At 39.4% G+C, this 25,515-nt stretch overlaps 1 protein-coding gene across 1 annotated transcript in view; it reads right to left on the bottom strand.

Annotated features, from left to right (window-relative positions):
• TMEFF2 (transmembrane protein with EGF like and two follistatin like domains 2) overlaps positions 1-25,515 on the bottom strand; it is a 227,909-nt gene that overhangs the window by 85,594 nt on the left and 116,800 nt on the right. The window contains exon 5 of the mRNA XM_044241197.1: positions 11,434-11,530. Within this exon, the coding sequence (XP_044097132.1) occupies positions 11,434-11,530 (97 nt within the window). The remainder of the gene's footprint in view (positions 1-11,433; positions 11,531-25,515) is intronic.

Genomic DNA, 25,515 nt, shown 5'->3' on the forward strand with positions numbered 1-25,515 from the left:
TTCATCTAAGACCTTCTTTTAATTTTCTGGCTCCGGCTGCACTAACAACCAGTGCCTTCAGCACACCGAGCTCACCTGCACTCCTGTGCCTTTGGACAAGTTCTCATTGCTCAGAATTCCGCTTCCACAGATTTTTGTGGGGCTGGATCCTGCCCTCTGTTTGGCTCTCAGAGAGGCAGTCTTAAGTAGTATCTCCTTTTCCCGGGGCCCTGATTTTCAGAACATTGATTATCTGGAAGTATCTTGCTTATTTACTCTTCTATTTCCTTATCACTCGATCCCCCTGACTGCCATCTCTTCTCTTCTTAGCATGTCTGTGCCGCCATCTTGGATGAGAACCTCCCCCAAATGTAAGCTCTTTATGGGCTGGAACTTTGTTTGTGTCATACACAGTATTGTCAGGGCTCAGCCAGAGGATGACCCATCATACATGCTAAATAAATACCTACTATCCTTGACAGCTTTCTTGATTCCAATCTTTCTCTTTAAGGACCATTATGAAACTTTATTTCTGGGATCTTTCTCCTTAATGCTACTTTTACTATGTAGCAAATATTGTGGCCAGAGGGATATACGTGGAAGTGAGAAATATCATTTTCAAGACTGGCTGATCAAAATTCCCATGTATGATCTTTTCTTCTCTTTTGCTTTCCATTAAATGAAGGAATAGAACCACAGTGTTTTAGGGAAGGGTAGGTCCATGATATGGAAAGGGATATAGTTCCAAAAAGACCATGTGAAGACTCTCTGATTAAGAACACTTGCTTGAATTGTGAAAAAAGGGACAATTTGTGTGTGTGTGTGTGTGTGTGTGTGTGTGTTATACTTCTAAGAATTTGACACTTAACTGTTATAACATTTAGTGTTGTTAGGTAGAAGCTAGCCTTGAGCAGTGGAAAGAATGCCCCAAGGTAGAGCCCCAAGTCCTTGAGGGGACTGAGAGGGACAGGAGCTGAAGGCAGGGACTGTGATAAAGAAGCTACACATTAAAAGCGCAGGGAAACAACGTCCCGATCCTGTGTCTTCCAAGACCTTGGAGTCTTGGAGTCTTGTTCTTCACAGATCAAGAACCACAGATACAGATCTTGGGCTCTCCTCTTCCACCTCTGCCCCAGGGAACCCCTAGATTCATTTTAATGCACTTGCATTGCCAGAGCACCCCCACCGAATGAAGAAAGGCTGCCATGAGCATTCTGGTACAAACCTTGTAGGGCCCCAAACTCCCCCACTGAACCTGTGGGAGGAGTTTCCAAATACTTAGAAGTAGCCCTCATTAGAGAGCCCTCACTTTATGTCACTGCTCCTCCCAGCCCAAAGAGACCCAATAATATCCAAACCAAAACCACCTAGGGCTGGTTCCAATTTGTGGAAGCTGACCAGTCCCCCACCTCGAGAGAGCACCTTCTGCTTTAATAACCTGCTTTGTGCTTGATACTTTCCTTCTGGCCATCTCTATTTCAGCGTGATCCCCTTCTTGCAAGGACAGAGACTTCCACTGATATGATGCATACTCTCTGACCAGCAACAGCGCTACCCTAATTAATACACTTGACAATAAGTCTTCCATCATTTGGCTACGGGCATTTTTCCAGCATTCAGTTACTGCACACAATCTCAGTCATAAGCTATTCTTCCCTCTGAAAGGACAGTTTCCTTAACTACCTTAATCCTACCTTGATATCTACCCTCTAGCATTACTCAATAAAAAGGGCACGCAGCTTGGAATTACATTTAAAAAATTGGAGGTTGAACTCAAGAACAGCCCCTACCCAGAAACATATATTTGCATGTTATCGATCTCCCTAAAACTTGGTTTCCTCCTTTCTATAAGGGCAGGAAAATTACAGCCTACCTTCTTGCACATCTGTGAAGGATTAAATATGATGACCCACTTGGCTTCCATAGAGGATGCACTGGACCTCCAGCCTAATTAAACATATGTTTCTTTCTGTTTCCCCCAGAAAATATAAAACTCCTCTGAGTCTTGCAAGTTCTCCACCGTGCCCCCAGTTTTCTGGGGCATAAAGTTTACAAAATAGATCAGTGTGGCCTCGGAGTTCAAATTTTGACTTTGAACCTTAACAGTTAAGTATATTTAGATGAGTTACTTAACACCTTCGTGCTTCATTTTCATCATATTTAAAACTGGAATGCTAATAATACCTAACTTTTAGTTTTATGATGATTACATCTCTTAATAAACACAAAGACCTCAGATGAGCACAAGGAACAAAGTAAGTGCTCACTAATGCTGTTATTATTTTCAAGGAAATTATAACCAGTTAAAATTAACCTGCATATTTCAATCAAATATATTATTTTATTTCTTTGTCATAATTGACAATTCAACATTATACCTCCATGTTTTACAATACTACATTTGTGGGGTGCCTGGGTGGCTCAGTCAATTGAGGGCTGGATTCCTGGTTTCAACTCAGGTCATGATGTCAGTGTCCAGGGATCGAGCCCCACGTTGGGTTCTGCACTCTGTTGGGAATCTGCTTGAAGATTCTCTTCCTCTGCCCCTCCCCCCCACTCTCTCATAAATAAATAAATCTTAAAAATAAAGTATTATGTTTATGTAGGTATCTATGTTTGTTATAGAAATATATCACTGTTTTTTGCTAATCTGAAGCTAGCCTTTTATTTACTATTTTTGCATCCCCTCCAATTTTTGTATCCAACACCTCTTTGAGTAGCGGCTGCTCTTAGACACTGCAGCTAGTGGGCTAGCGTTGCTTTCATCATCCTGGGTGGCAAATTTTGACTGTAGAAAGCTCATTTTAGAAAGAGCTCAGAGAACAGAGTAAACTACTATGTCAAAGACTTTGAAAAGACTGCGATGAATAAAAAAGAGCTGTGGTAGGCAACCTCTAGAAGATCATCTGTCCCAAGTGCATCGTCCTGATTTCTTATGTCTCATTCATAACTTAGTGACGAGGGGGTGAATGGATCCACTCCTGATTAATTGTACTTGGCATTGACTGGGTGCCTGGAAAAGTCAGATTTCCTTTTCCTTCATTTCTTTTCTTTTCTTTCTTTCTTTCTTCCTTTCTTTTTCTTACTAAAATAAGCATTTAGATTTTCAATAATATTGATTATTTAATTGAGTGTTGCATGTAATTTTATAGTTTGTTCAATCACTGTTAGATAGTACACATCCTGTTTGTAGGGGAATATGTCTGGAACAGACCGATGTCGGCTGCCAAGGATGGCTAGCTGATTTGTTGTTTAGATGAAGCAACACATACAATATATTACTATTTGGAAGTAAACCACTGAAGACTAGCAACAGTTTTGACCCAATTTAAAACACCTTTGGGAGGACAGTTTCTCTGTAAATAATGCTTATACCTTAGAAAGCTATTTATTATGAACGCTCTGGATACAGACAATGAAATGTTCTCCGAAAACATACTATCCAGTCTCTTGGAGTTAACCAAGAAAAATGTCTAATGTAGACTTAGGAGGGATTGAGGTTTTGGTAAATTTTTTAAATAAAAAATGTTAGGACAGTACTCTCAATTCTATGTCTTAAGAAGTGCATAAATTTTGAAAGGATAATTAGAATATGGGCCACAGAAATCATGTTCAAGTCTGAATATATTTTTCACCGATTTGATTAGCATTCCACACAATCTCCAAACTCAGCCTTAATGTTAAGTAAAATTTTTAGGAGGGAGGCTCTGTTGATGAGTAAAACATGATTTGATTTTCATCAAGAACATGTACAGACACGTGTATGCACACATACATAAACACAGATGTGGGGGAAGATACCTTTTACTGTGGTTATTTCGGAATGTGGGATGATGGAATGATATCCTAATGGAGCTTTTCTAGTTCTAGTTTTTTTTTTTTCCAAATTCTTTGTGTACCACTTTTATAATTACAAAAAAAAATCCGTTTCAATGTAACCTTCTAGAAGATACATTAGATTGAGAAATAAAAGGCTTGACATGATATGTTTAAGTGCCAGATAGAAAGACAGAGCGGAGCAGTGCCACTAGGACAGGGATAAAAACCCGCTGGCATATGGGCCATTTTAGTTGCCCTTTAATTTAGTGATTTTTCCCTCTTTCTCTGCGTATCACAATTTCTATTCTTACAGTAAGAACATGCATTTGGAAGAAACTCTCTTTTGCTACTTAGAAAGGGGCATGTAGCCCATCAGCTATTCTCAGAGATGCCAAGGACAACTCTACTGGGCAGATGGCTTACTGGACAGGCCCTTGCTCCGCGGGGCTCCTCGGAGCTCTCTGCCCTTTGGAATGATGCGGACGGGGCGCACCAGCACTAGGGGAGGGAGGGCTGTGAAGGGGCTCTTCTCTAACAGTTGTGTTGCATGCCTCCTGTCTGGAAAGAACAGATCTGAAACCTATTGGTGGTTACCGTATAAATAATGTTCCCCTGGTCCATCACCAGGCTTGCTGCTGTCATTTCAACACCAGCTACCTGAGGTTGAAGCAGCTCAAAATAACCAGGGTTTGGTGACAATAGGTCTGTTCTTAGCCATCTAATGCCTAATAACCTCATCTAGTTGGATACGGATAATCTCCACAGATAATTCAATGCTTCCATGAAAACAACAACAACAACAACAAAACCAACCCCAAAAGGAAAAACACACAGCTTCCAAGGAAATAAACTAGATAAACCTAGTGAAAAAGAAAATACACTGAAGCTGTCGTACAAATATGGTTTCATCACTTAAGTCTTGGTTTTCATATTCTATTTCAAGAAAAGAAATGTGAAATTCAGTATATGTGTGTGTAGCACACACACGAATATATGTGTGTATATACTGTGAAATTCAGTATATGTGTGTGCTACACACACACACACACACAATTTATGTCACTAAATATCTGAGAAGACAGTGAGGGGTGGTGTTCAGAGTCAGTCTGATGCGGTTCTAATCTCAGCAGCTCCACCTGCTGTTGGGTTTCGGGCAAACCACTTCGCTTCACTACCGTGCCTCAGTTTCTTTTCTTGTGAAATGGGAATTATTTCACAAGAATAATGGGAATTATTCGTGTATCTAACTTCACAAGATTATGAGAAGGATTAAAGAGCTCCGCGAATGGAAACACTCCAGGGGTGCCTGCAACAGGAGAAACACGCTTTTGAAGGTTTGGATGTTTTGAGAACTAGGACACTCGTGGTTTTGTTTCTGAGACTGGGGTGTTACACTGGGGTGCGGGAACCGGAATCTTTGACCCGTAGAGCACACTAGAAACTCAGCCTCAGGGGCGCTTGGGGGGCTCGTGGTTAGGTGTCTGCCTTCAGCTCTGGTTATGACGGCCGGGTACTGGGATCGAGTCCTGTGTCGGGTTTCCCTGCTCAGCGGGGAGTCTGCTTCTCTCTCTTCCCCATTGCCCCGTCCCTCCTGCTTGTTCTTTCTCAAATAAATAGATAAAATCTTAAAAAAAAAGAAAAGAAAAGTCAAGAGGGAGTTGAGAGTGAGCATTTGGTGAGCGAGCTCCAGAAGGCAGGCAACACCCCGTTAGCAGATTCAAACAAGTCAAAAGAGAAACAAGTAACAAAAACTGTTAAGTTAGTGATAGAAACACAATATGTACTTGGGAATTTTGTTTCCTTTGTTCTGTCTTCACAGTATTTCATTATTTTTATATAAAATGTAAGTTCCATGATTTATATTGCATGAGCTAAATAAAAAGTATAAAAACATGTACAACATACGTGAGCTTGAGACCACGTTACTGCCGTACTGTGTTTCTGGGCAGTCCTCGCCAGACTACGGCTGCTATCTGCCACACCCTAATTAAGTTTCGTTAATCCCTGTGTGATAGCACAGTTGTGGTATAGCTACTGAGAAAAATCCAAAAGGCTTCAGAATTTAGGTGATAACCCAATCCCTTTCCAAGGAACCCAACATCACAGAAGACCTGAGTAAGCCTTTGTTTTAAAGACCATGGTTTGTTTTCAAATTTCAATTTTATTTTTTAAGTTTTACTTTTCACAACATGTAATGCTCCATTTTTGGAGGGTGGGTTAGTTGTTTACTTGTCGTTTGTTTTTTGAGACTGATTTTTGTGCATTTGAAATGCACTGTTTTTCATTTGTCTTTAGAAGTGACCCTTAAAGTGCTCAGATTCTGTTTGTGGCTTTGTTTACGTACAGGCGGCCACTATAGAAGGAAATCTGGGTCACAGATAAGGTGGTGTCTGCACAGATTTTCGTAGAGACGAGGTACCAAATGCTAGTCTTAACTCTAATTGCATTCTGAATCTTATTTCATTGTGTGGAATTAAAAAAAAATACAAGATTTCCCCCCCTTGATTCAGTAGGATAAGTAGAGGAATATATAAAAGAAGGAAACAAAATAAAACTTTTACAGTTATGGATTAGCTAAAAATATCAGCATTTTCCCTTGAAATGGTGGGAATGGAAATATATGTGTTACCCCAAATCCAGAGCTGCATATTTCCGCGTCTGGAAAAATTTTCTGGGCAAATGGAGGCATGAAAGAGAAAGGAGATTTGTCTTATAAATAAATACAATCTTAAAAAAATTAAAAGGGGTGCCTGGGTGGCTCTCTTAGGTAACATCTGCTTCTGCTCAGGTCACGATACCAGGGTCCTGGGATTGAGCCCCGCATCGGGTTCCCTGCCCCTCTCCCTCTGCCTGCCTCTCCCCCTGCTTACGTGCTCTCTCTCTCTCTCTCTGGCAAATAAATAAATAAAATCTTTAAAAAATAATAAAAATTAAAATTAAAAAAAAAAAAAGATTTGTTTTTATTCTTCAGTTCTCCACCCAGCTCTACAACAAGAAAAGGCCATGGCAGTTTTCAGAGGTGGCCGCATTGTTATCATGGTGGAGAAGAGGCAGTTTGAGGGCGGCAAACTCCCAACTCTAGGAATCTCGAAATCAAAAAGGTTTTCTCATGAAGCCGTCTTTACAAACAACAAAAACCTTGGATTTTCAAGAACAGACCTATGTTTCTCATTGTGTGAGTGTTTTTATTCTCTCCATCAGTAAACACCTGTTAGAAGTCAGTCCTAATTAAGTAAGCACATTTATAGTTCTGGGGCGAGAGAGCACAGGATTTCCACGAAAGCATTTACCCTCAGGGAAGACTGAATGGACTCTGGGATCACTAAGATTTTGTGACTAATCGGCGTCCTCTTCTGCAGAGATCCCATATACGATCCTAACCAATCTTCTTTTTACTTAGTAGAAAAACAACTGGAAAGTTTCCAAATGCAACACAGTCCTTTTGTTCAATTGTTGACTGGTAGTAGTTTTAAAAGAAATCATTTTCTGGGTTCCCCTCAGAGGTGTCTTAATTTTCCCTATCAAGCTCATAATCCAAAAGCACTAAAGTCAGCAGGACCTGATGCCTAATTTGCTTCAATGTATGGTGGAGTCTAGCGCCGGCGATCGCCACGGCCATTGTCCTGCTTCAAATATTCATGATTCTCCGCAGTCCAGAATGCATTAAGAGTGGGAACGATGCCAGCCCCAGTCTTCCTAGTGACAAGGAGGCTTCTCAGATCAAAGACGCAAGATGTTAAAGACTTCAAACTCAACCGTCTTTGTACGGCTCACAAAAGGGATGCCAAAGCCCACACCCTGTCTCAGCGACGGAACGTCCGTGAAATAAAGAAAAACATGGATGCGCATTCAGTTTTTCTGAACTCATTTTACTGCAGCTACTTTGTTTTTTTTTTTTCCCTTTCTTCCTGTTGCAGCCTAACTCAAGGATGTGCTGCCGTGAAACTGGAAAACGTGATTAATGCTTTCAGAGAGAAAATGAACAGCTACTGAGGAATTAATAGCATTTTAGCCAATACGATTTTGCTAATGGAGCCTGAGGAGCATGTAGAGAATGGTACAAAAGCAACGTTAGAGTGGGAATAGGAGCGATCAAGCTCACATGTGAAGCAAATACACATAATTTAAATTGTCCCTTTATATCATTTCTCACGAAACACATCTGCTTTTACACCTGTGCGCCCCTCCTCGGTCTATCCTGACACCCTGGAAATGTCAGGCGTGCAGCCTATTTCCTACCCAGCCATTCCTGGGATCAGACCCAGCTATCAGCTTGCTTTTTTCTTATATTAAATCAAGTATCAACCCTGGGGCTCTGAACTATTTCTGACTGACAGGACCAACAGAAAGTTCTAGGCTAATTACTTCTTAGGAGTAGCTCCCAGTGCAAAGAGAGTTACCATTGACCTACTTTGGACTCACTGAAATAATTTATCAGGTAAGATAATTAAGGGAAGAAAGCGCTGTTTCTAAAACTAACCAAGTATCAGAAGTATTTGTTGAAATCATGAGTTGGTATTCCCTGTGCTATCAGATGGGGCTTTATTACTCTGCAATGAGTCAGCTTTATTATGTTTCACTCATTTATAAGCCATTCTTTTCCCTTATAAATTATATTTGGCAGGATATATTTGAGAGTCTCTTTGATGTATAAACATATTAGTTTTGAATTTTTTTAGACTAGATATCAAGAGACGCAATCTTTTAAGTCCTTCTTTCCTTCCCCTCTTAACCCCTCCCCTATAAATAAGCTTTCACATCTCTTTGCACAGGTGTCCCGTTGGCTGGAAGCCCGTCCTAAGTAAAGGGAAGCCTCCACATGAGGGTGCATGTATCTGCCTTGCGAGCCACCTCCCACGTGGACTGTTAATTCTTTCTTTTGGAAGCTTAATTCTTTCCTACACTTAGGTCAACAACCGTAACTGAAGAATTTTCTGAAACAACGGTGTTTCTTCGGTATTGAGAAAGCCTGACGATCTTCTGATTTCTATAGCCCTGATGTTCTCCATAAGAGAAAAAGGCAAGGGAAGAGCCTTGAAATGAAATCAGAGACTGTAAGTGAGGGGCTTCTACGGGCTTCTAAACCTTCTGTTCTCTCAAAGGTATTCAGACGCAAGGTGTTTAAGATCATGTTTATCAGTGGCATCCTTTAATCATTATTCTTTCTCCTTTTCCTCCATTTTCCTCCATCTATCTAATCTATCACGTATCCACCTATCTTTTCCGTGGCCAGAGTGACTTGTATCACTCAAAAACTCATCCAGCTACGAAAAGAAGATGAACTGATGATGACTGTATCGATCAGCTGGTTTTTAAATTCTAACAAAGGTTTAACTTCATCTAGAAAGTACATAAGCATTTTTGAAAAACTAGACTTCATTTTTGTACTGAAATATAAAATATTAATTTCTTTGGCCAGGGTTAAAGAAAGATCAGGAGTTAATTTTTCATCTTTGTTCCAATACTGCAGATACAACAGCAACATAATAGGAGCATTCCTTGTCTTGTTATTGATTCATAAGACAAGATCGGGGAAATGTGTATGCGTAGAACTGTGAGTTAGTTAGTATCAAAGGAAAAAAATAAAACTGAAGACTGAGTTGTCCTCTTTGTTGCCGCGTAGCATACGCAGGGTGTCACGTCTGGTCTGCTCTCGGACCTGGGGATGGTTTCCTCCCGAATCAGCAACACGTCAAGGCTCCCCTGCTTCGGTTGACCAGTACTGCAGTCAGATCACTGCCCGACTGCTTCCTGTCGCACTTTAGAGTCTCTTCGGCTCCATGCCTATTTAATTTCATTTATCGCTTTATTCCTGTGTCCTTCAGCTGTTCCCGTCTGCCCTTCACGGTCATAACTAACGCAACGTGTTAACATACAAAGGTGTTTATGTAAATGAAAATCAATACACTGCCGTTTTCCGCGCCATTCCTTCCTGCTTACATCGGACATTTTAAGTACATTTTATTTAAATGCTAACAACTTTTCATTCTTGCCTGGGAAGTATAATGATCTTCTTGGCTCCCTGCCCCCTGCATCCCTCTAATCTTCACAGCTATAGCCACTTACCCCCATCTGGAGGTTCAGCTTTATTCCGCATTTTGGAACTAATCTTGTCTCCAGGCTGGGGGCGTACAAGATGTCCTAGCCAGAAGCTAACTGATTCAGCATCCAGTCAGCCTTGCTGCTGGTCTCGTTCTGACCTTGTAATTTATTTCTGCGAAGTAGACACTTGTCCCAGCCCCTTGGAACCAAGCTTGGCTTTCTACTCCAGTTTCCGCCAGTGGGGATCTATCTAGGCTTGTCTGTATCTGCCGCGGTTTTCCTGATTGATAATGAGTTCCCTGATCATTGGAGTTCTGCTTTGCCTTTTCCTTGTTCCCTTTGTAGTTGAGTTTCTTCCTCTGAAGACTGGGACTTACGACCTACTGCTGAATCTTTCTGATGCCACCAGCCTTTTCCATATCTCCTCATTCCACCCGCCCTCAGACCATAGATGGGAACTCTGGCTAGAGCACCGGCGGTGACACGGCCTGCCTGGACATCTTCCTACCACCGGATGCAGGCGTCCACCTGTCTCCGGCTCTAACCCTGTAGGTCTTGAGTCGCTGTACGCACGCTGCCTGCAGTCTGGCTGTCTTACTGTTCCAGACAGGGCAGGAGAAGGACGATTTTGATTACATCTTCGGTTGAAGTTAATGTTAACCCCTTCCAGTTACTTTCACCTCGTAGCTTCACTCCAGCCCTTCACTTCAACACCTCAAAACACAGTTTCCTCTTTGCAAGGGGAAATAATGGTGGAATCGACCCGTGGGGTAATTTTGAAGGTAACCAAGAAGAAAAAGTACACACATGGACCCTTTGGGTATGATCAGGGCAGGACCAACACACTCTTTCCACTATCATGCCATGAACAACTCACTCTGAACTTGGGGTTGCTCCTTTTGGGTATGATCAGGGCAGGACCAACACACTCTTTCCACTATCATGCCATGAACAACTCACTCTGAACTTGGGGTTGCTCCTTTTGGGTATGATCAGGGCAGGACCAATACACGTGGGTGCCCTAGAGGACTCACATGTTGGGGCTCATGCAAAATAGTGAATTTCATTCATTGTTATTTGTTCAGCATATCTTTTCAGAAGAAGCTGAGTGTTGCTCAGATGAAGAGAGAAGCTGATCCCGAGAGAAGCCCAGAAGTCATTCTTGGCTTTACCGCCTTCCTGACGCAGCTATGGGTGTGTGTACGCACGTACCCTTAAATACAGTCTCTGCAGCTACCCAGGTCTGCCCTACTAGAGAACAGATTAACAACTACCCGTTCTTTATCAACCACGGTTCTTGAGGGATGTTCTGATAAACAGGGTCTCTCTTTCCATGTCTTCACATTCATAGTACTGGGGGGTCTTAGCAGAACCTAAAATTATCTTTTCAAGTAGAGCTCCTGGCAGCTGCCTGCCTAGTCCAGCTCATAATTCCACTTCAGAAATTACTTGCTGTCATTACAGGCCTCGTTTCCCCCCTTCGGAACTGGACAAGAAGACGACGCTGAAAATGTCTGTTAGGAAATGGTTGATGGAGTAAAAAGAAAGGACTAATTGTTATAATTTGTTTAAAGAATGGAAAGAACACGTTACCAGACATCCTCGGCGTCTTCATCGCATTCTGCACCAAACTGGCAAATATCACAGGTTGACGTCTCCTTCTGACTGGTTTCTCCTGAGCCTTCGTGAACTAGAGAACGAGAGCAAGTAAACAAAAAGAATTCAGGTAAGTGGCTTAATACCAACACTCCAAGACTGTTCTATAGCAAAGCTGCTACTTTTCCAATAGACCTGCTTGTTTTGTGGCGATTCAACAAATGCCTTAGTTACCTCCTTTCTTGCCTAAATTTAAGGAAAACACTAGCAATAATATGCCACCCGTCGGTTTGTAGTAAACACTTCAGCTTTTAACAAGCAAAGAGAAACGACAAACAAGAGGGTTTACTGGATTCATCAAAAATCTTGGCTAATAAGTAGACCATCTGAAAGAGTTATTAATTAAAAGGGATTTAGATTGTTACTTGCCTAGAGGAAATATCTAGTGTTTATTTTATAAGGATACTTAGCTTCTTCTCTTTCCTAAATTACAGATTTTTTTTCATTCAAAGTTTTTTATGCATAATTAAAAATATTTAGATAGGCAGCCTCAACATTAGATATGTCTTCTTTTTCCTCAAGATGTTTCATACTTAGAAGGAAAATATATGGATTATAAGTTTTTAGCAAACTGCTTCCAGTTGGTTTACACAGTAATTTCTTGAATTTGTATAAATATTGTACAGAGCCCATTATAGTGATTTCCTCTAGGAGGGTTATGAAGATATATTTCATTTTAAAAATATATATTCTCACTGATGATTATATTTTGATATTGATCCTTTTTCTCCTATAAATTACAAACATAGAAATGTGCAATATATAACTTAATTATAAAAATAACTTTTCAAGATCAGGACACAATAGTGTAAGTTGGACTCAAATATTTTGTTGACTCCAAAGAATGAAAATTTGAACATTACTATTAACCGAATTAAAAAATATGTAGTTGAAAGGAGAAATAGTTTTGGTTATAAATGAAAAATTGCAACAACCTAACTACTATAATAAATAATTATATTCTGTGGACATATAATATACTTTACAATGGATGTTTAAACCAAGAGAATCTTTAAAAAAAACGTATTTCTGTTAAAGGTTAGGTATTTTCAATAGAAAAAGACCAGAAGCTGTTACGTACAGTATCACCTCCAATCTTTATGGGTCCTAATCAGATAACATCTTTAGCAAAGACACATATATTAACATACACCCTGAAACGAACAAATCCAATCCAACTTATTTTGTTTTAACATATTTCCCTCATTTTTTCTTTGTCTATTAGCAAGAGAGTTTTTAATATTTACAAAAGCAGAGGTCTTTATTCCTTGATTTTCTTTAATTCAGTTCTGTGCCGGGTAAGTGATTTAATTTACAAAAACAAAAAACAAAACAAAACAAAAAACAAAAAAAAGCAGGAAGACCTCTAAGGAAGTTCTCTGTTTTAGTTTTTCCAGAGTAGAAATATTTATTTTTTATAAAGCAACATTTTTCCCTCCTGTACTTGATGGTTTGCATTTGTATGTCAAAAAAGTTATGAATTAAACAGATCAACTTCAACTGCAAAAGTAAAGATTGTATAGTTTTAAACTTGGGAACCTTCAGAAAAGGTATTCCTCCCCAGAAAGAAGGAACTTCCGACTTTGATAGAATGGATTGCACTTATCACCCACGCTACTCCTTTAATACAGGCAGGCCCATTAGAGTGGACCATGGGGATAAGAAGGGAGCAGCCTCTCCTCAGGAGGGACTCAACAGCTGCGGTCTCTTTATTACTTTCTTATTATTAATGCAACTCAGAAGCTGCTAATGGGAGAGCCTTTTAGTGTTAGCAAGATTAGCAGCTTCCAGACTGAAACTTCCCGCCACTCAGGAAACATACTAACGCAACTGGAAGGTCCTTAATGAGCAGTTATAGTCGCTTAGGGGCGACCCCATTTTCTTTTGCCGTAGAGGTCCTTGGTTAGGGACCTACTGGAAGTAACCCTAGGGAATGAGTTGTGCGAACTCAGCTCAACTAATAATATTTCTCCTGGAAGTCATATCACGTTTCAGTGAATGGACGGTTGTCGGTAGAATCAAGATGTTTGCAAACTCTCCCATGTGGATGAAGCGGCAAATTCAGAAGTCGTAGCGATGCCTCCATCAATAAATATTCCGGGAATAAGATGATTTTTTATGACATCATCCACAATGAAAACCAAAGTAAAATCTTTCCATGTCACCTGAGGCACGGGCTTGCACCTTTGTAATAAATCCGTACGCAGTTTTCATTTAACCAAGTTGACCAGTGATTCTTAATGGGGCTCAGGAGCTCTGGTAAATTTGGTTTGTCCATTTACTTATAGTTTTTAGCGTAACTGCCCTGGGATATCCTTGGAGATACTGAATTGTAACCTTGATGTTTGGATATGTATATTCTAAAAGAAGGACCATCCCTGTGTCACAATCTCAGCCTAAATGATAACAAGAAGGACCTGTCCCAAACATTCTCTCCACGCATTGTTTGGCACAGGTTACCGTGCACGGGGAGCACCTGGAGGTCTGATTAAAATGCAGATTCTTTTTTTTAAAAATTTATTTATTTATTTGACAGACAGAGATCACAAGCAGGCAGAGAGGCAGGCAGAGAGAGGAGGAAGCAGGCTCCCTGCTGAGCAGAGAGTCCGATGCAGGGCTTGATCCCAGGACCCTGGGATCATGACCTGAACCAAAGGCAGAGGCTTTAACCCACTGAGCCACCCAGATGCCCCTAAATACAGATTCTGATTCAGCAGGTGTGAGGTGCGGCCTGAGGTTATGCTCTGCTCATAAGCCCCCGACTACTGTCGCTGCAGGTGCACAGACCACATTCTGGGTAGCAAGGATAGCACCGTTTTTTTCAAACCACAATTCACAATTTATTAGTGGGTAATGAAATGGAGTTAGTGGGTCACTTACTAGAGTTTTTGTAAACATGAAACAGAATATACTAGAAGAGAAAACACGGAGTGCATCTCATTTAGCAAGTATAGGTTTTATTTTATAACACTGTTTTAGTTACCCATATGTACAGCTACACAGAGCTGCAATATAAATTTCATTTCTTACTAAAGGTCACAGTCATAAAAGCTTGAAAACGACTGATTTAGCACACGGTAGATGCTCAGTAAATGAGTATTGAGTTGGACTGTTTCTTTTTCTTGTTCTTTCTATGTTATCAGAAATGAGAAGGGTCAGTTCTTAATCATTTGTGTTCATCCACTGATTATGCAGGCATAAAATTCATGTATCCTAAAGTATTATTTCAACTATGCATTTACATTTTAATCCTTTTATTTTGGGAAGTAAAATAATTATTTCCCGTTATTCTATAGAAACTTAGATTTTAGCGAGTAACCGAGGGAAATTTGAGGGGTAAAGGAGGCAGAGCTCCTGAAAGCATGTTTTATCAAATGTGCTGCCCTTAGTTAGAACTGATTTCATCCTTTAAAACTCTGGATTGGGGGATTATTAAGAGGTAATCAAATTACTTCTCTCTCAACTTCCCTTGCCCCAGTGGTTTTATCTGGAGGTTACCCAAGTTCCTTTATCACCACTTGGTTCTGTCCCTTTCTTTTTTTTTTTTTTTTTAAAGATTTTTTATTTATTTATTTGACAGAAAGAGATTACAAGTAGGCAGAGAGGCAGGCAGAGAGAGAGAGAGGAGGAAGCAGGCTCCCTGCTGAGCAGAGAGCCTGATGCGGGACTTGATCCCAGGACCCTGAGATCATGACCTGAGCCGAAGGCAGCGGCTTAACCCACTGAGCCACCCAGGCGCCCGGTTCTGTCCCTTTCTATAGGTCTTCACACCAGATGTGCCAGGGGACCCCATTCTCTTCCTGACCCACTAGAGTGCCTCCTGGGCCTCTTCTAATATCCCAACCCATGCTATGATGTTTGTGAAAACACAGTGAAATACAGTGTTCAGTTATTCAATGCCATTTATTTTTTTTAGAAATTGCAGTAGGATTCATATTCATTGAAATGTTTAGGTGTTAAGTGTATCTTTCAATCTGTTCTGAAGGATGCCTATCAAGACAAGGAACAAGGCTACCGTCCCAGGAGATTCCTTTGTATCCTACCACTGTTCAGTCTCGATGTACAGACCGATCAGTGATCTGACTTCACCCCAGATTTGTTTGAACTATCTCAGAATATCACATCAATGGACTTCACAATATTTCATGATGGTGCCCATCTTTTTTACTCAGCATCAGAGCTTTTGAGATTAATTCAGGTGATTATGTGGATCAGGAGTTTCTCTATACTCCTTGGCATTGAAAGGAATGCATATATCAGCTTATTTATCCATTTTCTTATTGAAAGAGGGTTGCTTTTAGTTACTAGCTGGAAACAATAACTGTGTATTTATTAGTAAAGCTGCCATAAGTATTCCTGTGAAAGACTTTTTGTGCATATTAGTTTTTATATCTTTTGGACAAATATCTAAGAGTGGTATAACTGGGTTTCAAGGTAAAAATTATTCTTGTTTCTCTTTTTATTCTCAAGTTTCAGGAATTTTTAATATATTTTGGGTATCAATTTTTGTCAGATGTGAAAACTGTCCGAGGACGTGAAGTAGAGGTTGAGCTTCTGTCTCCGTTTTTCCCCTACGGATGTAAGTTTTCTTTCATGACCTATGACTGTAGTGAAGTATGTTGACTGATTTTCTTATGGTAAGCCAATCTCCCATTCTCGTGGTAAGTCCAACTTAATCATGGTATATAATCCTTTTATGCAATGCTGGATTTCATTTGACAATATTTTGTTCAATTTTTAAAAATCTATGTTTGTAAGATACACTGGCTCTAATTTTCTTTCCTTATATCATCCTTGTTTGGTCTTACTATCAGGCTTAAAACTGTCTCATGATATGAGCTGGAAGTGTTTCCACTTCCTCTGTTTTATGAACATGTATGGGTATGATAGTATTATTATTGATTTCTTTATACAAGGCTATTTAAATTTTCTATTTTACCAATTCCTGCTCTTACATTTATAATTTCCTTTGTGCCATATACTTGGGGTTTAATTTATTATTTTTCTAGTTTTTTTAAAATGGAAGCTTGATTTTATACTTTTCTTATTTCCTAAAACAGTCATTTAAATCTATAAATTTCTTTCTGAAGACTGTTTTAGCTGTAGCCCACAAATATGGATATATTGTTTTCATGTATTTATGTTCAAAATATATATTGTAATTGAGTTTTTTTCTCTGACCCATGGATTATTATTTTTTTTTAGATTTTATTTATTTGACAAATAGAGATCACAAGTAGGCAAAGAGGCAGGCAGAGAGAGAGAAGGAAGCAAGCTCCCTACTGAGCAGAGAGCCCAATGTGGGGTTCGATCCTGGGACCCTGGGATCAATATGTGAGCCAAACGCAGAGGCTTTAACCCACTGAGCCACCCAGGGGCCCCCCCATGGATTATTCTGTAAGTAGGTTTTTAACTTCCAACTATTTGAGAGTTTTTCAAGTTATATTATTTTTTCATGTTTAATAATTCAATCCTGAATAAAGAACATATTCTGTTTAATTTAAACCCTTTGGAATTTATTATAACTTGTTTTATGGCTAGAACCTGGTCTATATTTTTGAATATTCCATATACATCTTAGAAGTTGTAACCTCTTTTGAGGAGTAAGTTTCTATAAATGTTAATGAGCTTAAGTTGATGGTTAGTGCTGTTCAAATCATCCATAATTGTGATGAGCTTTTGTTTAATTATTCTATCTTTTCCTGAAAAAGGAGTTTTAAAAATCTCAATGATTGTAAAATTGTTTCTGGTTCTCCTTTGCTTTGTTCTCTGGTTCTGTTCTGTATTTAGAAGCTTTGATATTAGGTATATAAACATTAGTCTTATGTCTTCTTAAAGAAGTGACCTTTTTATCATTATGAAATGACCCTTTTAATCTCTGGTAACACTGTTCATCTTGAAGTCAACTTTGTTCTGATATTTACACAGCCATACTAGCTTTTGTTTTCTTATTGTTTCTATACCCAACACATTTGTTTAACATGTTTAAAGGGTGTTTCTTAAAAACAACACAGAGATGGATCTTGATTTTTTCTATTCAGTCTGAATATGTCTACATTTAATCAGGGGGCTTAGTCCATTCATTCTAATGCACTTCTTGATGTGTTTGGTTCTAAGTCTATCATCCTGCTTGATTCATGTTTGGCCAATCCTTTTGGGTTTCTCTGTTCTCTTTTCTTTTTGTTTCATTTAGGAGAGTAAAATATTCTATTTTATTCATTTTACCTTATCTCTTAATTTTTTGGGGGGTCTACTTTGGTGTTTCTTTAAGAATTAAAATATGCATCTTTATTTTATTGCTTTACAAACAATTCAAGAACCTTATGACAATATAGTTTTAATTACTATAGTTCACACCTTGCATTTATATTGTCATGTATCCCATGATGTAAAATTTGCATTCCTTTTAAAAATTAGTTTTACTTTACTGAGCTGCCTTACTCATTTTTGTTAGTTTCCAAGACAAAAACCAGATATTTCAGTACTAATGAAGACTTATGCCTGTCATTGTTAAGTGATTGACTTCTGATGTGTGTTTGCTCTATTGGCATATGAAACTTATAGTAGATCATTTTATTTCTTTCCCATTGTTTTTCTACCCTTTCCTATAAAAGGACCATATGTTCCATTCCATAGCCATATTTCCATTGAATTCCATGATACCACAGTTGGTCTTACGACTTGCTTTTGCCATTGAAATGTGAATGGAAATGAGAAGCTATATAAAAGCCATCATGTGGATTTCTACTTTCTTGCTCTTTCCCTTTGCATTAAAAAAAGACATATTCCAGAATAAGAGTGGTTCCTTTAACCGATCCCAGAATGAAGTGATATTTAGAGCAGAGCCACAGTTGAGAGAAAGCCATGAGAGCAAGAATTATGCCATTGATGCTATAAGCCTCTGAGATTTTCAAGTCATTTCCAACTATAGCTTTACCTAGTGAAAGATGAATAAGATGCCAATTCATGCTATTAATAAATTCTAAGGAAACGTATTTTGACATAATTTTCCATACCTCCGATTTTGGCTGCATTACCCATCTATACAACCCTAGATCTACTTTTAATTTTCTCCAAATCTGCCTTCAAAATTTTTGCTACTTATTTTCTATACCAACATATATTCTGTAATTGTTAAGGTATTTTTCTTTTTTGTATTTTCATTTTTTCATAACATAGCAGGATGTATCCAGTCTATGCATGTTTTCCATTTTCTTCAGCATTAGCTCTCTAGTATATCTTTTTGACAGATATATAAGGTGTCCCACTTAAATTAAGCAAGGTATAAACACTAAACACAGTATAAACATGTATGAATAGAAACCTCCTTGGGCATCATCTGAAATAAAACAAGCATCCCAAAAACATCAGATTGTATCAACAAAGAGAATGAGACTTCTAAGCTTAAATACAACCCATACATATTGGTTCTAAACTTATTTAAATTACTCTAAAACTGAAAAAAAATTACACATTTTTATACAGACCTTAATCTGATTTTTTTCAAAATCTAGAGCACATTTTTCCCAATTTTATAGTTAATTTCAATCTAGTATTCAGTTTTCTTTCCCTAAGTAGGTAAGATGACAAAATAATTCTTGGCAGACTTAATTTTTTCCACTTTGTTAAAATAGAAAAAAGACTTACCACCAGTGATAACATTCAACACATCTGCTGTAACTAAAATTACCTTGATTACCAAATTATAAACAGCAGTATTTAAAAATATAAATAGCATTTTTTCATTTTGAATAACTTCCATAATTTATTATTTCATTATCAAAGAAAAGCTGAATTTGGGGTTTATGAAATTGAAGGACACATTCCACTTAAACAAAAATAAATTTTTAAATCAAAACTCTCCATTCTATTCTCTAATTGGTACAACTTGTCGATTTTGCCTTTCATATGCCAGTTTTACCTCTCAAGTGCCTTTCCCACATGTAAGCTGAATTTAAATGATGGAAGTTACTGACAGTTCCTAGAGGCTCAGGCAATTCTAAGCGGTGATTTTTGAGCCGAAGTCATGTTCCCTTTTACATTTTCCAACATTTCCCTAGAAACCCCAATAGAGCTTTAAAGGAAAATGAGAATAAGAAATATTTCCCTTTCATTCATATTATAATGTGAGGATATTGTTATATGAATAATAATTATACCATTACATCATATTATTGAAGTGTTAAAGCAAGAGAAGTAGCATTTTGGTCTCTGTTTATAAAACTAACACAGATTAATTATGTGTATATGTTAGTGCCACAATGCGGTAAGATATGTTCAGATTTTTAGGGAGGAAATCCATTATCTTTGCTTCATTTTAATTAAAAGAGGTATAATTCCACTGATAATTTTAAATTTTTAAATGATTTAAATGCCAAAAACTAAAGGAAGGCTGAAATTATGCTTAAATATAATAATTTAAAATTCTAAAAACCACCCTTAAAATCTAAGAGCCAAGTTCATGACTGAGCAAATGTAATTTTATATTAAACACTCAAAAGAAGAGATCATTAAAAACATTTAATTTTTCATGATTAAACTAGTTTGGTAGAGCCTGACAAAGCTTTTTCAGAAATCGCACATAATTTATCTTTTACACAACTAAAAATAGTTTTAGAGTTTAGTACGATGCTACTCTGTTGAGGCACAATTCTCTTGCCATCACTGAAGCCTGACTGATTTCATTCAGTCCTATCTGAGCTAGAACCAAAGATACTCAGCTGATTAGAAAAAAAGAAGCAACAGATAAACAAAATGAAGAAAGAAGAAATGAGAGAAGGAAGGAAGGACGGGACGAAGAAAAGCAGAAAAGAAAAAAGGAAACATGCCTATTTAGTTTGATACCATGCATGTCAGAATTCACAGGAGCAAGTCACTATGCCAGACTTGAGGAAACGCTATCGTATCAGTCATGTGACAATTATAAACAAGAATACTTTTATTATTCTCTGTACGATTAATTTTTATCATTTTATGCAAATTCATGTAAATAATTAATTTTTTTTTTCTTCTTAAATGCCTAAAAGATGAGAAATTTGTTTTTCATTGGTAAACTGTGCACACTGGCTTGGGCTAAATGAGCTACTGTAGAGGTTGGTGAATAGCAAATCCCGGTGAGCGGAGCACGGACGAGGAAGATGAGGGTCAGGAAGTGGGAACAGCTAATGCGGGGGACCGCTTTGTACAGAGCTGCAGGTGAGGACACCACAGAAGGCGGCTTCGTTAGGTAAGGATGGATAGTCAAGAAGCGGACTTTTGTGGAAGGCTGGCGTGAAGGCATCACTGTACGGTGACAGGAATAGTGGAGTGGAGAGGACAAGTGCACGCGGAGAGAAAGAGGACAACCGGGGACGCGATATTCCCGAGAAGGGATGGCCTCGCACGTAGGCGTGGTGGTTGGTCTCAGAGGTGAGGACGCGTCTTCCACTCCAGGAGGGGTGGCTGGGTGTGTGGGTGCTGATGTACGGCAGTGACACTGGAAAGGGAAAGGGGAATCGGATCTCCTCTGGTTGTCTTTATCGCCTCGACGGTATCTTAAGAGGAAGGCCAGCAGTTGACAGGATGCGGTGAGACAGGAGAAGACACAAAATACTGTAGGACAGTGAAGCCAAATGAAGAACAAAGGCTAAGTCTTTCTTATACAGGTTTGTTGCTTTCCGGTGTTGTGCGTAACTCTTCCAATGAGCTCATCTGTGATGTGTAAAGACACATCTTTAGTGACTTGCACTGCTGTGGGTATTTTGATCACCATGTTTGGTGTCCAAAACTCACAGGCATTCTGCGACGTTGAATGTTTCCCTTGAGTCACATAAAAACTAACTTGGCAACAGAGTTAACTCGAACCTACTTAATGTCTGTTTTGGTAGAGGGGCGTCCCAATCTGGGAACATCTTACATGCCATGTTCATTTCCTAAATAGTTTCCCATTCTGTCACCATGGAGCTAGTTGGGACCTGCTTCAGGCCTTGCCAGAACTTCTACCTACCTGACCTCTGCCCTTGCCAGCTCGCCTCTCTTAAGTGGATCCCATGTATCTCTTTGAGATGCAAATCTGATCGCACTATTTAAAATTGACAGCGACGTGAAGTCATCTAAAGGCAGTTGCGGGGTGTACAAAACGCAGGCCAAGGGCTGAGAGAGCTGGATTCGTGTCGCCTAGATTCTTCGCCGCCCCCCAGACTGCTCATTTGTAAACGGAGAAGCCTGGCCCGCTCGGCTCCGAGGCCGCGGCGAAGAGAAATGGGAGGGCGTGTGAAAGCGTTTTGCACCCTCTAACTTGCTCTGCCACCTTTGGGCGTTAGCCCGAAGTGTTAAAGGTGAGCAATGTCATTATCTTATTCCAGGCAAGAAGGTTCTTTGAAGGATGTCTAAGACCGAACGTCACAAACATCAATTTTGTCCCTTCTGAGCGGCTTTATAAGAATCCTAAACAAACTAGCCAACTAGGGAAATGAGACTGTTGGGGGGGACTTACAGAGCAAGTCCTGCACTGAAATACCTCACTGATTTTTTGTGTTCAGGACTAAAAGGATTGCAGAAGGTGCAGGTGAGAAGCGGTGCGGAGTCCCTGACAGATCCGCTCAGAATTTGCCCAGGGCTCCACGGCTTTTGTGCTAGTGCACTGGATCTTAGAAGAAAGCATTAAAGTGATATTTCATTTCTGTTTTTATTGATGAAGAAAATAAGTCAATAGTGCTTCCTCTGTTTTTTTCCCCCTACTTGCCCGTGATGGGCTTTGGTTTTCACTAAAAGTCTGAAAAATATATTCCATCTGGTTCTGACTTCCAAGTCCAAATGAGACTTAAAAATGAAATTTATAAAGATCAAGACTTATTTAAATATATAACATATTGAGATAAATGGGCCAACAGAATAGAAGAGCGGCAGTAATAATAAAGCCAATTCTAAGAGGCCACAGTATTTCATACAGTTGGTAGTTAAAGCAATAAAGCAATAATTTTTCTGAATGGCCCGTACTATTTTCCAGACTAGTTTGCTGTCTGAGGTCCAGTGTTTAATAGTGGGGAATCACAGATACTGAAATAATAGGAAAATGTCGGGCCTGGCATTCAGTGTTTGTGATCAGTTTGAGAGAGCACTGGTTTTGAGCTCTCCCTAGCAGCGCGTCTTCAACACACGCCCATTGCTCTATACCGAGAGACGGAGAGTTTCATTTCTACAATTTCCCTGCCCACAGGCTCTGACTGGTGGAGGCTGGTTACTCTTGGGATTTCCTCTTCCGTTTACAGCTATCTCCAGCTCTCGGTCCCGATCCGTAGCGTACTGGCTCCTCCAGAGCACTCGTGAAGACCTTTCTTGTGATGCCCCATTTTGGAATCGGCCCCGGAAGCAGCCAGGTAAGGCAGGTCCCCCTACCCTTTGTTTCATTCCCTCCCAGAAAAAGTGCTTTCCCATATTTTACTTCAAGTTGACATAAACAAAAAAAAGAAAAAAATATATTCTCGAAAGTGTAAGGATAGAAAGGTCAGAATTATCCAATTTGAGGTGTGAAATAAGACATGAACGACTTCCACAAAATGGAAAAAAAAACACACAAAACAAAACAAAACCCACAAAATGGTCTAAGAAAGCTAAATGCTGGAACAGGTTAGAAATTGACCTCAAGCTAATCAATACGTCTACTTACAGAACCATTAGCTCAGACTGAACCTGCCAAGTGGAAAGAATGAATAATTGTGGAAAGGACAACTAGGTTTTTAAAAAAATTGCATAGATTTTAGAAAAAAAATTTATTGCCATTAGATTGCCAAAGATATCCAGAGATAAATGGAAAATGATAAAATTTTTTAAATTAACAATGTTCTATTCAGGATTTCATGATGAGACCAATTGCTCAACTCTAGGTTTTTAAACTCAGACCACTTTCATTTTTAGTTTCATCAAGATTCATGGACCTTTTATTTTTGAACACCTTACACCTGCATTGTAAGATAATTGAATCTAGATTAGTTTCCTTGTTTTTGCAGATTTGGGGAAAAATCTTCTGTTCTAGGAGAATCTGCTATTTGCCTAAACCATGAAGTTTTAAGTTTAATAGGAACTATAGCTTATTATTTCTGTTTAATTTTGTTTTAATAATTATAGTATTGAAAAACATGTATGCTAAAATTATCAGACATAAAGGTATGATTTAACCTTGTGAATAAATAAAAACATATTAGAACAGACCCGAGAAGAAAGCATTTTTTAATTTATTTTTATTTTTTAATTTTTTAAAGATTTCATTTACTTATTTAACAGAGAGAGACACAGCGAGAGAGGAAACACAAGCAGAGGGCGTGGGAGAGGGAGAAGCAGGCCCCCCACGGAGCAGGGAGCCCGATGTGGTGCTTGAGCCCAGGACCCTGAGATCATGACCTGAGCCAAAGACAGATACTTAATGACTGAGCCACCCAGGCGCCCCAAGAAAACATTTTAAAAGGACAACCCATTTGTATTATGATATTGGGGATTACACTGACAGAATTAATAACAAAATTTTGTTTTTAAATCGTATTTTTGTAGAGCTTTGCTGTTGTTCATTTAACCTAAGATTGGAGTTTCAGTTTAGAAGTCAATGAAATATTTCTAATGACTATGAAATATTGGCCAATAAGCAAACTTGAATGATACATATTATATTTAAGAATACAAATCTTGATTATGATACAACTCTGGTTGGTTTAAAGGTTTCCTATTACCTTTAGGATGAAAACCCAGTCCTTACCACTGTATTAAAGTCTTTTATGAATTCCCACCAAGCTGCCACTCCACCTTCATATCTAGGCCCCTGGCCTGCTCCTTACGCTGTAGCTGTACTTGTCACTTGGCTGGAATTTACACATGCAGTTTCCACTGTCTAATGGCTCGTTCTGATTCTAGCTTGAAGACTCAGCTACAGCTGAGCGCCACACTGTTCGGGAAAGATGCCCTCACTTTCTTCCCTTGTTCTTTACCCCCAGGCTGGTAAAGCTCATGGTGTCTGCCCCTAACACATTCTTCCGACTTACCACACTTTAGAAGAAGTGTTACTTTCCTGATTCTCCCAACAGACCTGTGAGATCTTCAAGGCCAAGTCTGATGCCTTGTTTGTTTTTATACCTACTCTTAACAGAGACTTGGGAGTGATAGGAAGCAGGGACCAGAGCGGGGAGCTGCAGAATTTGGGGTCTTCGTGTTGTATAAGTTCCATGTAATCACCAGGTGTGAGCCCATTTCCAGCTCAGATGAAGCTGGGGACTCGGAGGGACCACGGAGGCAATATTGAGAAGAAATACAAGACGGACTCGGCGGTAGTTACATGTCGTCCGTAAAACGTTTGGGCACCAGGCGAGATGACCTTTTTCCAGATGTCACCAAGCCCCGGAACTAGTCTGGCTAATGAATTGTTGAGTGGAAGTGATTGCTGGTGGGAGACCTTCCCCACTATTGAAGAGTGCCGGAGAGGGGCAGGAACGGAGGCCACATGAGGAGGCTTTGGCACAGGACAGTGAGAAACTGTTAGATGTGGCATAGAATCTGGAGAGAGAACTGAAAAGATCTGCTGATGGATGAAGTGCAAGTATCAAGTCAACATTCAAGAGAGCAGCTCCGTCTGTCCAGGTCCCTGGGTGCCTGCCGTGGGCAGAGCCCTCACCCAGACCTCTACCCAGTCAAGCTGTAGTAGACGGGGAGTGAGCATGAAAAATAAACCTAGGTTCTTTGAAGCCCCTAAGTTTTATGAGACGTTTGTTTCTACCTCACACCCTGGGTAAGCTAGCACCACTTGACTACGTCATAAGACGACGCTAAGAAGCACGAATTCTAGTCTGTTCCTTCTGTTGATTTCACCAATTCCCAGTTATCTCACCGGTAGTTACTCTGGAATAGACTTTACAAAAGTGAGCAAAGCACTGATTCACTGAGGAAAACGGCAGTGAAGTGGGGTTCAGTAGCTTATAACTTAAGTATGGGAAAGGATGGGATCAGCCAGTAGCACGAGTTTTTAATAAGAAGCAGTTTATTGAGCGATAATGCCAG

This window comes from Neovison vison, chromosome 3 (genome assembly GCF_020171115.1).
Source record: "Neovison vison isolate M4711 chromosome 3, ASM_NN_V1, whole genome shotgun sequence".
Taxonomy (NCBI): Eukaryota; Metazoa; Chordata; class Mammalia; order Carnivora; family Mustelidae; genus Neogale; species Neogale vison.